This window comes from Centruroides sculpturatus, unplaced genomic scaffold (assembly GCF_000671375.1).
Source record: "Centruroides sculpturatus isolate CEXI.00-Female unplaced genomic scaffold, Cexi_2.0 scaffold1269, whole genome shotgun sequence".
Classification (NCBI taxonomy): Eukaryota; Metazoa; Arthropoda; class Arachnida; order Scorpiones; family Buthidae; genus Centruroides; species Centruroides sculpturatus.
This window is the reverse complement of record NW_019385472.1, coordinates 129,411-143,909: the sequence shown is the minus strand read 5'-3', so window position 1 is coordinate 143,909 and position 14,499 is coordinate 129,411. Positions and strand designations below refer to the sequence as shown.

Sequence of the window (14,499 nt, the reverse complement as noted above, 5' to 3'; positions counted from 1 at the left end):
TTAGATTTAAGATAGTTTTGCTTGTAAACTTACCAAAATTAATTTATTACTAACCTTTATATCACAATTTCTACCAAAACAAAAAAAAAACTTAAAATTAATCTTAAAAGGAATATTCCAAAAATTATTGATGCTGATAATAATCTAAAAACAACTATAAAAATTTTAATGATTTTATACACAAGTAATTCAAAATTTTGAGATTTTATCATAAATTAGTGTTATTGTCTTCATAATTTGTAAACATAACAGCTTTTAAACAATTAAATAATTGAAAAACATAGCATGTTTATATATAGATAAAAAAAAAAACAAAAAAACATAATACCTACTGAGGGCACTGACATACTGGTTGACCTTGTAAAGAGTTAACCACTTTCTCAATCAAACTACAAAGTTGTTTCAACAGATAACTAACTCATATAAAGGTTTATGTAATCTATTATGGCTTGTTATTTAATAAACAATAACAATTCTAATATTAACTGTACAATTTTGAATAAAAAAATATGTTCTTTTATTTAATAAATAAAGCAAAATTAAGATCATCATTATCTATTATGTACTGTACATCTACTATATATATAGTATATAAATATACAGAAGCATATGCTAAAATAACTTTTAAAAAAATCCTTGGCCAACGAATGAACATTAATTTCAAAACTTGGATACAACAAGAAAGTGCATGAAAAACTGGTTATCTGCAGTAATCTTTGAACCAGTGACTCGAAGGGGGAACCTGTATACCATAAGCAGTGTGACAGCGGCTTGAAGAAAATTAAAAACGGGGAAAAATATATGGAAAAAAAAAAAAAAACATTTTCAAAAGAAAGCTATATAATAAAAGTTATAAAACTTACATACATTTAAAACTTAAAAGAAAATTTATATATATATATATTTTTTTTTTCTAAATTATGTTTTAATTTTCTTCAAGCTGCTACCACACACATTGCTTAAGTTATATTTCTTAAATCTCTCTTTCTTAAATATAATTTTATATATACATACATACATACATACCGTATATATTATTACACACCTATATATACCAGTATATACTATATATTATAAACATATACTGTAAAAAAATTAATTTTGCGACTCAAGAACATATAATTTTGTAGTTTTTGTAAAAATGTTTAAGTAAATCTATTTTAATTTTATGCATCAATTAAAGTGTTTTGGTCAAATTGCATAACATTAATTACAAGAAAGAAAGAATCATAATGCTTAAAAAATAAAGAAAAAAAGCAAATTGAATGCCTTTCTTTGACATATCCCAATTAAACATTCATCTGAATCCAAAACAGGCATAGTATATTAGCCTTTGTTCTAAGAAAGTTTTTTATTATGAAACTAATTATTATATTAGATATTCTTTTCACAACATACTTTTAATTAAAACATTAGTTATATATACGGTATACTAGTATGTACATTACATATTTAATTAACCTAAAAATTTTTTGTGTTATGCCTATTAGAAACATTTTGAACTGAATCTGATACCAACCAGCTGTAACTGCATTCAGATTTATGAGTCAAAAGAAGACAAAACAGCTGTTATCAAAACTAGAGTGCCTGTTACACTGAACGTTAGACATATCTTATAATCATTTTTAACAAGTTTTTATATCTCTAATAACCTTGTCTTTCTTTCAATTATATATAGTTACAAAGGCATATAGAAATAGTTCTTCCTTCATTATTTGTTTTTTCCATTTATCAATAATTTATTTTCAAAAATTGATTTTTGAATATCTTATAATTTATTTTCTTATTTCATTAGTATATCTGCCTATCTTTCTAGAAGAATTATAACAAATTGATTGAAAGTTATTATAACATCATTATTATTATTATTATTATTACTGTTTAATTACTTTTTCCATGTTCCATTTTTCGAAGCATTCCAACAGAATTTCTTTACCCGAAGAACTATCTCTAAAGTTCGAAAATGTTTGTGAAAGGGTGTTTTTTTTAATTACTTTTTCTTTTATTTATTTAAATTCCAGTCTTCATTTAAATAATTTAATTATGTAAATGTCTTAATAAATATTTCTTCTGTTTTTTATTTTTATTAAACACAAAATTGTCTTAATAAAATTATTATTTATGTATTCAAAACAAAAAGTGCTAAACATCTGTATTGCATAAACAGCTTTACATATGGAAGCAGGAACTTTCAGAAATGCCAATAATAATTACTTCTTTAATACAATATTTTATGAAATATATTTGTGTCTAGACAAAACTTCTAAATGTAATAATTTTTGATTTCTGAAAACATTTTTGATTAACTTAAAGTCATCATGGAACAAGATGGGTAACAGGAGCAAAACACAGAGAAATTGGTACTTAAAATTGTACATAAAATTTAAAAAATTTCCAAAGAATATGCATTTAAAAATATATCAGAAATTTTCAATGTTTTACTTAGAACAGTGGTGTCTAAACTATGGCCTCTGAGCTAAATCCAGCCTGCAAACATATTTGACATATCACTTATAAATGACAGAAATAGGCATAATTTTAATATAGCAATATATAGAATGCACAATATATTTGTGGCCCACATACCTGCAACTTGTGTGTAATTTGGTGTGCTAATTGAAAAGTTTGGGCACCACTAGATTAGAATATACAAATAACAAAACTAGAGTTCTTTCCTCTTACTTCTGTTTTTTGAATAAAACAATTTGTTTCAATTATCTTCCTCAATATCAAGTTTTGCTAATTTGTATGGTCGAGGAGATAATTAATGTAATAATTGAAAATTACATAATAAAATTTCAATTTTAAGAATACTATATTTCAAAGCATTTAATATAATATATCTTCCAATTATAATACTAAAAAACATGTCATGATAAATATGAAAAACAACCCATTAAATTATATAGTTATATACACTCACAATTCTGTACTTTAAAAATAATTTATATGAAAGAATTGACAATTAAATGCATTATTATTTCAGGTTACAAAATCTAAAATTTTTAAAAATTTTTTATGTTTATTATTTTTTTAAATATGGACATGACAAATGTTTAGTTATCAAAACAGGAAAAGCAATCTGAAATCATAAAGGAAGGCTTATGAATTAAAATTCTAATACAAATACTCTTTGTAAGAACAGAGGTTACAAATTAAATTTACTGTAAACAGAAAAACCACAGATTCAATCAAGACCATTCAATATTCAACTGAATCAGAACTGAGTGGAATGAATCCTCATTCTAGCATCTCTGCACCACTTGACGCACAGAATCTGCTACCGTAAAACAACAAAGCAGTATGTCTTATTGAAGGGTTAAATTTCTTAGAATGCTTAAAAGCATCATGTTACTCAAACAGTTAAGAAATTAATCATACTTCTTATCCCTCATCTCATATTCCAGTTTGTATATAAATAAGATGAATTATATAAATTAACATAGAACCACAATCTTTCATAAATGAACATGAACACTAAATAGATTCAAAGAAAAACTAACATTAAAGCTAAAAAAATCAAATCAATACATTTATGTATTGAAACTTTTCAAATTTTCAAATAAAACTTCCCATGTTAAAATGTTATATGTATAATAGCGCCATCTATTGATATTTAATTAAACTTTTTTTAAAACTTTATTCGACGAATAAACAGAAAAGTTTTTTAATTTGTATAAAATATTTTAAACACTTCTGACATTAATTTTATTTTTAAAATGGAATTCGTTTCAAATGCAATTTATTTTGCAAAAATTATTATTATTGTTTACATCATAAACATCAAATACAGACATCTGTTAATGGTCGTTACGAATTGCAAATATTTCAAGTAACGTTTGCCAAACAAATAATCTTTTATGTATATTATTATTATTCTAGGAAAAATTAGAATGTGTCCAGTTACAGGAAACGTTCGAAATAATTTTTAATACTCACAAGGTGAAAAAAAAATAGAGAGACCCTCAGACTTAAATAACAATAACACAAACAGATGGCGTTAAAGTAGCGGAATAAAATTCTATTTTTAAAGATGGGGCGGTACTTTTGTGCAATACGAAACTAATCTGTGTGTTATCGCGGAACGTTTTCGAGGCAAAAATAATACTAAACATAATAATTACTTTTTAAAAAAAATAAACTACAAGTAATAATATAAAAATGCAACTAATAAAATATAAACCAACTAAAATAACGGAGCATTTTTGTGGTACCGTAAAGTATCCGGGTAGAATTCTATTCCTAGCTGTCCAGGAGAATCCGGGACGGTTAAGAACCTCGGTTCAACATGTTAATGTGGGAATATAAATATCATAAAACGGATTTAGAATAATTAAAATACGTATGTTATTATATTAATAACATTTTCATGCAGTTATAATATGTTCTTTGCAAGAGGGCATGTCGCTACAGTTACAAAAATAAGTGTATTTTAATTGTCTTAAGGGCATAGGAGCGTCAGAGAGTAGACGAAAAAATATAATAATAATTTTCAATAATGAAAAAACCGATAATAGACACGAATTTACTGTTACGGTGATAGATTTCTTTAGAAAAAAAACTGTGCGAAATACTCTGTAATAAATAGCTTTGGGGATTTTTTAAAGCCCGAAACTGACCAATTCCTCAAGAATTCTAATTGCATTTTTAGAAAATACTTCTACGCAGATGTTACTACAATTATTAATTATAATTCTAATAAGGCAACAAACGTTTTCGCTCGACAACAATTTAAGCTTCTTCGGGGTTTACGAGGAACAAAAGCTTTAGAAACGTTACAATCAATTTTGTGACTTCTAATGGGCATTTTATTGAAGCGCTTCTTTGTTAAGAGCTCTTTAAAAATTTGGTAACAAATATTTATATTAATCAAATATATTTTAANTTAAAAAAAATGTGCGCGCAACTTTCGGACACGAAAAACGAGGATAGAAAAAATGAAGGAAACTCACCTGATAGTATCGACGATTTCGATAGCCCCGTCGTGTTTGTCCTACGAGAACGGATAGATGCATTATAAAAGGGCTAATTCCCCACATAAGAAATGTTAATTCAATAATTAATTATAATTCTAATAAGGCAACAAACGTTTTCGCTCGACAACAATTTAAGCTTCTTCGGGGTTTACGAAGAACAAAAGCTTTAGAAACGTTACAATCAATTTTGTGACTTCTAATGGGCATTTTATTGAAGCGCTTCTTTGTTAAGAGCTCTTTAAAAATTTGGTAACAAATATTTATATTAATCAAATATATTTTAAAAACTGAATCAAACAATAGATCTTGTTAAAGAATCGACAGGTGTTTCACGGCAGTTCTAGTTTTATTAGGATTTTTTTTTCGGCATTAGAAACTTAAATAGAATAGTAACCCAGAGGAGATAATGGTATGGTGATACTTTAATGTCCATTAAAAAAAAAAGCATCCTGGATTGCATTTTTCGTGTGCTGAAAAGAAAAATAATACATTCTTGGCAAGATGACATAGCGTAATACATTCCTCGAATATATATTCATGGCAAATTAAATTTAAAGCAAGAAATGTTGAGTCATTTTACCTTTTAAATTCCAGAGCGGAAGAATCAAATCGCGCGATTTTCAAAAATAACGTATAATCTGGCTTTTTTAAAAGCGATGATGGCTAGAACAAAAACTACTACAATTACAATGTAAAAAAAAAAAAAAAATCGAAACCGTGCGAGATTTCAATAAATATGGTGCGAAAACTTGTAAACTTTCATTATCAATGACTTTTTATGCAGACGAAGTGAAAATGACTTTAAAGAATGTAAAAAAATGCAAACAACCGCGAAGCAAAAAAAAGGGGGAACGCATAATTGAATAATGCTAAATCATGGACGGTAAGAAGGTAATTACTCTCAAGCAAAGAGTATCAAACTGATTAAAGAATTTTGTATATCAATAATTATATTTCTGCGCATTAAAATCACGAAAGTGGCGATATAAATGCCGTATACGATTCATCAGCACTTTAAAGAGCGGACGACAATCCCTAACACAAGAAGCTAATGACGTCCGGTTTTAGTGAGAACCTGCGAGCGTCGCTCTGAGTTGAAAGACCTTTTCCCCCTTCGACTAAAGACGACCATGAAATTATATTGGCATACAAGCGGTGGTGGGGGAACTGACGGGGGTGAAAGACCAGCTGCAGCGTCTGGAACACAAGAATGGGGGAAGAATTTTCAAGGCAGACCACTTAACGGGTAGGGGGGTTGTTGTCATGCCCGCACTAACCTGTCTAGTATTTCTTTCTTTTTTTTTTTCCTTTCTCTCTTTTCTCCCCACTTCTCCCTCATTCGACATCGGTTCTTCGGCTTTTATTCGTCACACCGGACATTGCTTTGTCCAGTGATCCCCATTGAAGGATCACAGTCCGTAAACAACGCGAAATTTTCTTGTATCTTCTACGCAAACATTATTCAATCGTTTGTTTAGCGTAATTCGAAACTACTCACGACTATAAGTTTGTAGTGAACTTTTAATATAAATGTTTAGAATATCTCCATTAAACTCTGTGTTTATACCTAGTTTATCATTTTTGTAATCTAATAATCTTTAAACCTAAGGCGATGATTGAAAGTGAACGTACTTGCTTTAACCCACGTGTATTGCCTTTCGGTTCCTTTCTATCATCAAACGAAAGCGAGCGTTAAAGTACCATCACGTATATCAGAATATTCTATCTGGAAGCGGGATCTTTTTACCTTGAAGGAAACTGAACCCTCTTCTCCAAAGGGCGATCGGGGGACGTAATAGTTTAACTTTCTTAATTCTCCCGCAGAGATTAACCTCAACACGGTCTCGGAGTAAGCGTTATAATGGTACTAGACACGAATATCGCATAAAATTTTTAGCGACGGTCAGTAAATTGGAAACAACGGCATAATTTTCCTGCTTGTATTACTATATTATATTATTATATTGATTTAAAATTTTCTAATTTTAAATCTAGAATTAATATAGTAGTAATGCCCAAAGCATAGCATAAGCCTTTGTGAATGAACCGCGTGCATATTTAGTATACCCAAAGAAAGTAAATATTGAGACAAAAGCTGTTTTGGTGCTGTGGAATTTGATCCCACGTCTTTCAGTAACATTTCAAATACACTAAAACGGTGATGTTGATCCAAAATACTGGATCGTGGTTTCTTTGAGCCAACGTTTGATTCATTCATTAAGATTTATTTCCAGCCATTTATTTTTTAATACACGAATATTATAAAAATAGAGCGTATATTCAATATGTAAAAACCGTGGGAAAAATCAAGAAACGGGTATCTATACAAAACCGACAGCTGTACCACATCGAATGGCATTCGTGCCAAACGACTGAGAAACACGGTGATAGATTTGTCACCAAATCCGTGCAGCGGTCAGTTACGTTTGACGTCGGAACACCGTATACAATATGTGACTGTCGCGTTAGCAATCGCGTGTAGGAAAAGGGATCGCACCTGGCTGTTAGTAGGCGTTTAGAAGGCGATCGCTTAAAAGGTAAATGATTTAAGAACAAAAAGAAAAGTCTTTTACAATTTTACCACCCCCAACAAAGGTGTATAGCGTCTTCTGTCCTCGAAATAAAGGTGTGTTTTGTTACCTACAAACAAGCAATTTTCTCGTGTGCCATAAAGTAAACGACTGGGAAAACCAAAAAAGGAGACGTTAAACATCAGGTTCTCCTTAGTAAATATTATAATTAAAATTATGCCAATTCGATGAGTCATTAATGCCTAAGTCCATAGCCATCAGTATGCCAAAGAATGAAAGAGATTAGGAATTTGGCAAAAACTAAAACACTACTCCAGCGATGAATCGCACGATCACAGAATGGGGAAGACAAGCCACGTGAATTAATTACGTGTTAAATCGTGTTTTTAACCCGGTCGGCTCTAATTAAACACACTGCAGAAGTTAAACGAAAATGGCGGGAAAAACTTTATAGGTGAATGGGCACGTGATACGTGTAAAATATCCTTATTGCATGAGATTATTGGCGGGAAGATAAAGCGATGAGTATATGATTATCGGGGAGATTTTATGGACCACTCGGCGTGAGACAGGAAAACAGTTTCCGTTTTCATTACCTAAGGCAACCGTCACGTCCGGTGCAATTAAGTTTATGCAGAGATTCTTTGTTTGTACTTCTTTTTTGAAAATAAGGAGGGCAGCTGCTAACGAACACCTGCCGTTTCTGCAAACGATACGATTTATATCGGAAAACATTCATGAATAGTCAAAATGGCGTTTCGGCATTTTGGACACGTCACTCGTTTTAATTTGGGCCCCTCGTACTTTGAAAAATTAACCAAGATTCGAGATGCGAAATCTTCGTGGCTACCGACTTATTTCCCTATATATATTTATATATCAATAAAATCTTAATGAGATTTCTGGAGTGTGCTCGTAACGGTGTTGAAAATGAAGTAGCGTGATAGCGAATCACGTGACAGTCGCAGCTTATTAACGATAACGTATTCAAAGTACTGATTAATAGTCCTATATTTAGACCTTTCGCAGCATATAAAATAGATATAAACGACTAGACACCTCTGTAAAGAATTTGTAGGTCGAAAAAGCGGATGGCCATTCACGTGTCGTTCAGGAAAGCGTGGCGTGCAATCACGTGACGAACTTAAAAAATACACGCCGGTACGATTCGTGAGATGTCGCCTAAATTAACGAACGTACTTAAATTCTTAAAGAATATTCAAAAAGCCGTTAGCGATACTTTCGACTTTTCGTTTATTTTTTCCTCCCCATTCGACCCGGTCACGTGATCGGAGAGGATCGACGGGTGCCCCGGTCACGTGACACGCTTCGCCGTTATATTGATTTCGATTTTAATGAAGTAAAGAAAAGACTTTTTTTTTAATGCACACACAACAATCCACGATCTATTTTTAAAGCAATTACAAGAAAATTATCAAACGGTACAACGTCCTTGAACTACAATATATTTAGTTATGTGTATAATGCAGGAAATGCGATATTATTATTTATCTAAAAGATTAAATTTCAATTTATTAAAATAATACGAATATTCTTCTTTATTATTTTTTAAAGTAGAATATAAAAAGAAATAAATAAATTGATCTTTCACTTAAACAACCAAACAACGTGATATCACGGGCGAGGTTTAAAATACGGCACGATAAAAACAACAGGAATAAAATATCGAAAAACAAAATTTAATTTAATCATTTTCGTTTATCGATAATCTCTAAAAAATGATATTACTGTATTATTATTATTTTTTCAGAACGACGTGTAGGAAGAATATTCAAAATACTTTAAACACTTCCGGCAGATGTTATATCATGCTGAAAATTTAAATTAGTCCCTTATATATATATATATTGTCTAATTTTAGTAATTATTATTATTTTTCGGTGACATCTGCTTTTCTATTACCGAATTTTCCCCTCGTTTATACGTAATCGTAATACGTGACGTAGTTAAGGGAAAGCGAACGAAAATATTCTTCTTTTTAATAAAGTAATAACGGATTAATATTAATCGTGTGGAATTTTCTAAAATTATTACATTATTCTAGACGGAATCGCAATCGTTTAAGTGCAAAGACTACAATATCCATGTGTGCGAGGATGCGTCACCCTAGGCAACACGACCGAGTCCATTCCGATAGTCAGTGTAGAGTCGGTTTACGTCGGGAGGGGTCTGTGTACATACGCCAATGTCGTAGAACGTCGTCAAGGGTTATTTTAGACGGCACTGTAACATTTAAAACATCGCTGCTTCCGAACGAAAATACACAGTTTATCGGCTACCTCTTTGGATTAATCATTTGCAATTTTATTTAATTAGCAACACTTTGCGACTCCTTCACACAGCTATCGCCATCTTTAGTTCCTTCTTTTTAAGACGATAACGTACTTGCAGGCTTCTTTACAAACGCGTTTACACGGTTAAGGTGTCTCGTATACTGTTTACATTGCAACCGACACACACAAGGCAATCCTTATAATGTTACTCGCCATGCTATTTAAACATAAAAATCCGGCTTTTCTCTTCGAGTCGTAACAGTAAAACTGCTCTTCATTTAAGAGTAAAAACAGAATTCAGTTAACATAACACAACTTCACACAGTACTTTTTTATACACAAAAACAAATTCCTCCTTTCCTATCGACTCTCACACGTGATTTATTGTATATACAGACAGTCTTATCGGCATTACTTCCGTGCAGTCAAATGACCTTCGATACAATATTTTTAAGGTTTATACAATATAACCCCGTTAATAAGGTCAAATGCCAGAAAAAAAACTCCGAGAAGAGAAAAAAAACGTACGCGTAGACTTTCCTAATGACGTTTTTCGAACATTATCGATTAACCTTTCGAAGGGGTGTGGTAGTTTAACAATAAATAATTCTACGGATGGGACCATCCATGTTCAATGACACCAGGAAGAGATAACGGATTTATTACAAAATTACAAAAGGAAAATATTAATACTTTTTTTTGCAAACCTGAAAAATCATATTTAAAAATTTAAATCGAATACAAATTAATTGTTTCCTAATCATTCATAAATTTGAAAACTTAAAGAGTATTGCAAAGAAACTTGTCGTCCATCGATTTCCAATATGTCAAACTGACATATTAGAGAATGTGATAAGTGTTCGAATGTGTATTGATTTATAACATGTGTTTGTATAAACAATTCATTACGTATCATCGCCTTTTGTTTTTAATTTCATAAATCTGAACTGGAAATAAAAAAAAAATTATTTAAAAGAATGACAAATTCGAACCCGAATCGAACAGGAAGGGTGGTCGGTGGCCTTTTAATAGTTGCCAACTAGAGGGCCACGACATTCGAAATTACTCTCTCGCCCAGGCGTGAGCGTGACGTCACTCAGACGAATTAGTGACGCGCAGAGAAGCGAAGAGTGCTTTGGTAAAAACCCTTTAATTATAATATCCGCCATACAATCACGTAGGATCCGCTTTTGTCGTTTCTCGACTCAAACTGCGAATTAATACATACAGTACTTTAAATTACTAAAATAAAAATAAAAAATAACCCAAATTCCCGAATGGCGTCGTCAAGCGTTCGACGTCGCCCACACTCCATCGAAATTCGAAAAGCCAAATTATCGGTATAATAAGCGATGGCTATTTATGGAAACGAGCAAACAGACATTTTCGCATTTAAACCTCGACATTTATTGCCAGCGGTGGTGGAATCAGCTGGAAACCTGCACGACGTCATCACTGACGTCAGATCTTTCTCTCTACTACCATGACGTCATTAGCTATCGAACCCGACAAGGAGATGAATATTCCGGACGTCATTCGTAAAGATTACTCGTTAGTCACAATCGTTGCATCGCTTGAAATAAACGAAATTGGCTGACTCAGTCGTGTAACAGTAAAGAAAAGGCGAGCCAAGACGTGTTGCTACTTGTCTATTTTTGTTTTTTTTTCTTCTACATTTCTTTAACCGAATTCTTCCGTTCTTAACAGTTAGAGACGGGCAGACAGACCTAAGGAGGGAGGAGACGATAACGAAAACCCAGTTTTAAATATCCACTTTGCGTTTAGTAGAGTGTACGGTATTTGGTATTGATTGGTGTTGAGTCGTTGATGCGTACTGGCGCCAGAGATGTAAGCAAGGCAAATACGACACGTGATCGACTATACTTCCTGCACCGATTATATTTAGTATAAACGTTATTTACTCTTCCGCTAAGAACGTTTACGCGTTTAGATTGTATCGGCGGTTGACCACCCTCAATGTTTTCAAACTGTTAAATAATATCTAATTCAATATCGTCTACACCACACACACAGAAAATCCAAAAAAAATTCGGTTTGAAAATACATTTTAGAGGTTTTTTGGAGGCGGAAAAAATAATTAATTAAAATTCTATCAAATCGAGTGCTGCTGCTGCTGATGATAATAATGATGATGAGCGGCGATCGAATTAAGTCAAGTCACACGTACACACACACATACACACGAGAAAAAAATGAGGAAGGAAAAAATGTTACACCAAGTACAAACCTTGGCCCCATTCTTATTTTATTCTTCAAATTTGTTTCGATAGAAACGGAGATGTGTATCAAAATTCACGCTCGCTTTTGTTTTTTAGGTTATGAAGATGATTTAAAAAATGCGAGGAGAGAAAAACCACCACCAGACATTCTTTAACAAAGCAGGTTTATAGCCTTTCCGAACGGGGCATACGGGGTTGTGTTCAAAGACCTTGGAAGGGGAAAGTCCTTCATTCATAACTTTCCAATGTCAACGGTGTGATAGAGGATTTCGTGAAGTTTTTATAGACAAAAATATGACGTGTGAAGCATTTAAATGCATTTGCAATCGCATTTTTTTCGTAAAGAATGCGATAAACTGGAAGTATGAAAATTGAAACGGCCAGGTGAATCTCCGAAAGGAACGTCCCTGATTTTTTCTTCTTTTTAAACCCAGTAAATAAACACTTGTTATATATATAGAAACGGTCCAAGTAAATATATAAATAACAAGTCTTGGCAAAAACCCAAACAAACCTTTGCGGAAACAGCTGACGAAAATTTAAAAAAAAATGAAAGAAAAAACGTAAGGAAATATGCATCCTTCCCTATGAAATCCTGGAAAATCCCACAAATTCCCAGTCCTTGACATAACTTGTTCCATTAACCTATACAATTTTTCCCCCTTTCGTTTTTAAATTCTTCGAGTATTTGTATAATCCGGATTTTCCAATTTAATTTTGTATGAGAGATCAAACGAGAAAAATCGATAAACGTGATTGGCACTCCAATTTTCAAAATATTACCCCCTTTCTTGAGTAAAAACAGACTTTAAAATTAAACTTAAATCATCTTTAATATATATACACACAATGTGTGTGTAATGATGATGCCGATGACACTTTGGATAAAATTAGCCTAGGAAGTGCATTTATTTATTTTTTCTGTACCATGTACGTTTGCACTTTCAACAAAAATCCGACCATTTTTAACATATAAAAGAAATTACTGTAACTAATGAACATTTCATAGAGAACAACATAAATTGGTAAATGTTTAAATCTTTATCTTCATCTTCTCAGACCTTTTCTGTTAAGGAGCATCTTCAACGAACTTTCGACCATTGAAAAAATAGATCAACGACCCCCGATTGATGAAACTAAAATCTCAAAAATTACAAAAAATTGCTAAAAATTCCGTATTTAAAAATACAATTAAAAAAAATAATAATAATAAAGGAAGAAGGGAATTCATTCATAAGACTTTCGCAAAACCAAATCACGCAAAGTAAACTCGATGTTCTGTCGTTACGTCATATGACGTCACTGCACCGCCATCTTTGACGTAACAAACATCAAACAATAGCAAAGACAGGAAGGGGAAGTTGCAAACGAAAATTATATATAAAAAATTTATCTAGAAATTCCAATATAGATTAATCAATTGCATTTACAACGAATTCGCGTCTTTTAATCAATTTAATTAATAAAAAAAAATTCAGAAATTTACAATACATTTTTTTTCTGATTTTCTTACAGAGCGATTCGGGCCATGTAAAAATCGAGGCGGCGATATATATTTGTATATAAACATATATAGATTTTTTTCGCTATGAATTTTTAAAAAATTATAATCTAAGAAGCGCCAAGTGGATTAAATATCCATCTCGAACCAGCTGACCATGGCTTCCAAACTAACATTAGAATCGATCCAGACAAGTGTGTTTCTGGAGCTGGAGCAGTGGGGCGCGAACTGAGTGAGTGAGTGAGCGAGTATGTGTGTATGCGTATGTATGTATATATATATATATAAATGTATGTGTATGCTTGTATGTGCCTGTGTTTGTACGCGCGTGCACCCTAATCCAAAACCAAAAGCTCATTAAAAAAAATGTGCGCGCAACTTTCGGACACGAAAAACGAGGATAGAAAAAATGAAGGAAACTCACCTGATAGTATCGACGATTTCGATAGCCCCGTCGTGTTTGTCCTACGAGAACGGATAGATGCATTATAAAAGGGCTAATTCCCCACATAAGAACATATCCATTGAAAGTGACGTTGACTTACCGATGCCGACAACGGCCATTGATACACTGCTGGTTCGCGCCCCGAAGGGCTATGAAGTCTTAATTCCAGTGCCATCGTCCACTCTAGGACAGACTCCCACGACACCGCTACCACTGTGGCAATTAGACGTTCTTCATTTTACCACCGAATGGACGCCACACAAACCTTGCCCCTGTCGCATACATCCAGCACAGCAGAGGACGGAGATGGGAGATGTCACGTGACGCACCATCAACAATCTGATTGGTCGTAGCGGTCAAGCTGGTGGTGGCATTTAAAACAAAAATTTTTACTATTTCGAACGAGAAAGATTCTCTTTACCGATCGCGTTTACTAATATATTCGATAGTTTCTTAATAAATTGATTCGTTAACGGAACGAACGTAGAGGCCAACTAACTCTGGCGCGCCGT

At 32.4% G+C, this 14,499-nt stretch overlaps 1 protein-coding gene across 1 annotated transcript in view; it reads right to left on the bottom strand.

Annotated features, from left to right (window-relative positions):
• Positions 1 to 14,499, bottom strand: part of LOC111639298 (histone-lysine N-methyltransferase, H3 lysine-79 specific-like) — a gene marked incomplete at its 3' end in the record, with an annotated part of 92,899 nt that extends 78,400 nt beyond the window's left edge. The window contains exons 1-2 of the mRNA XM_023385146.1: positions 14,088 to 14,499; positions 13,967 to 14,007 (exon numbers count right to left, since the gene is read on the bottom strand). Of these exons, the coding sequence (XP_023240914.1) occupies positions 13,967 to 14,007; positions 14,088 to 14,162 (116 nt within the window). The remainder of the gene's footprint in view (positions 1 to 13,966; positions 14,008 to 14,087) is intronic.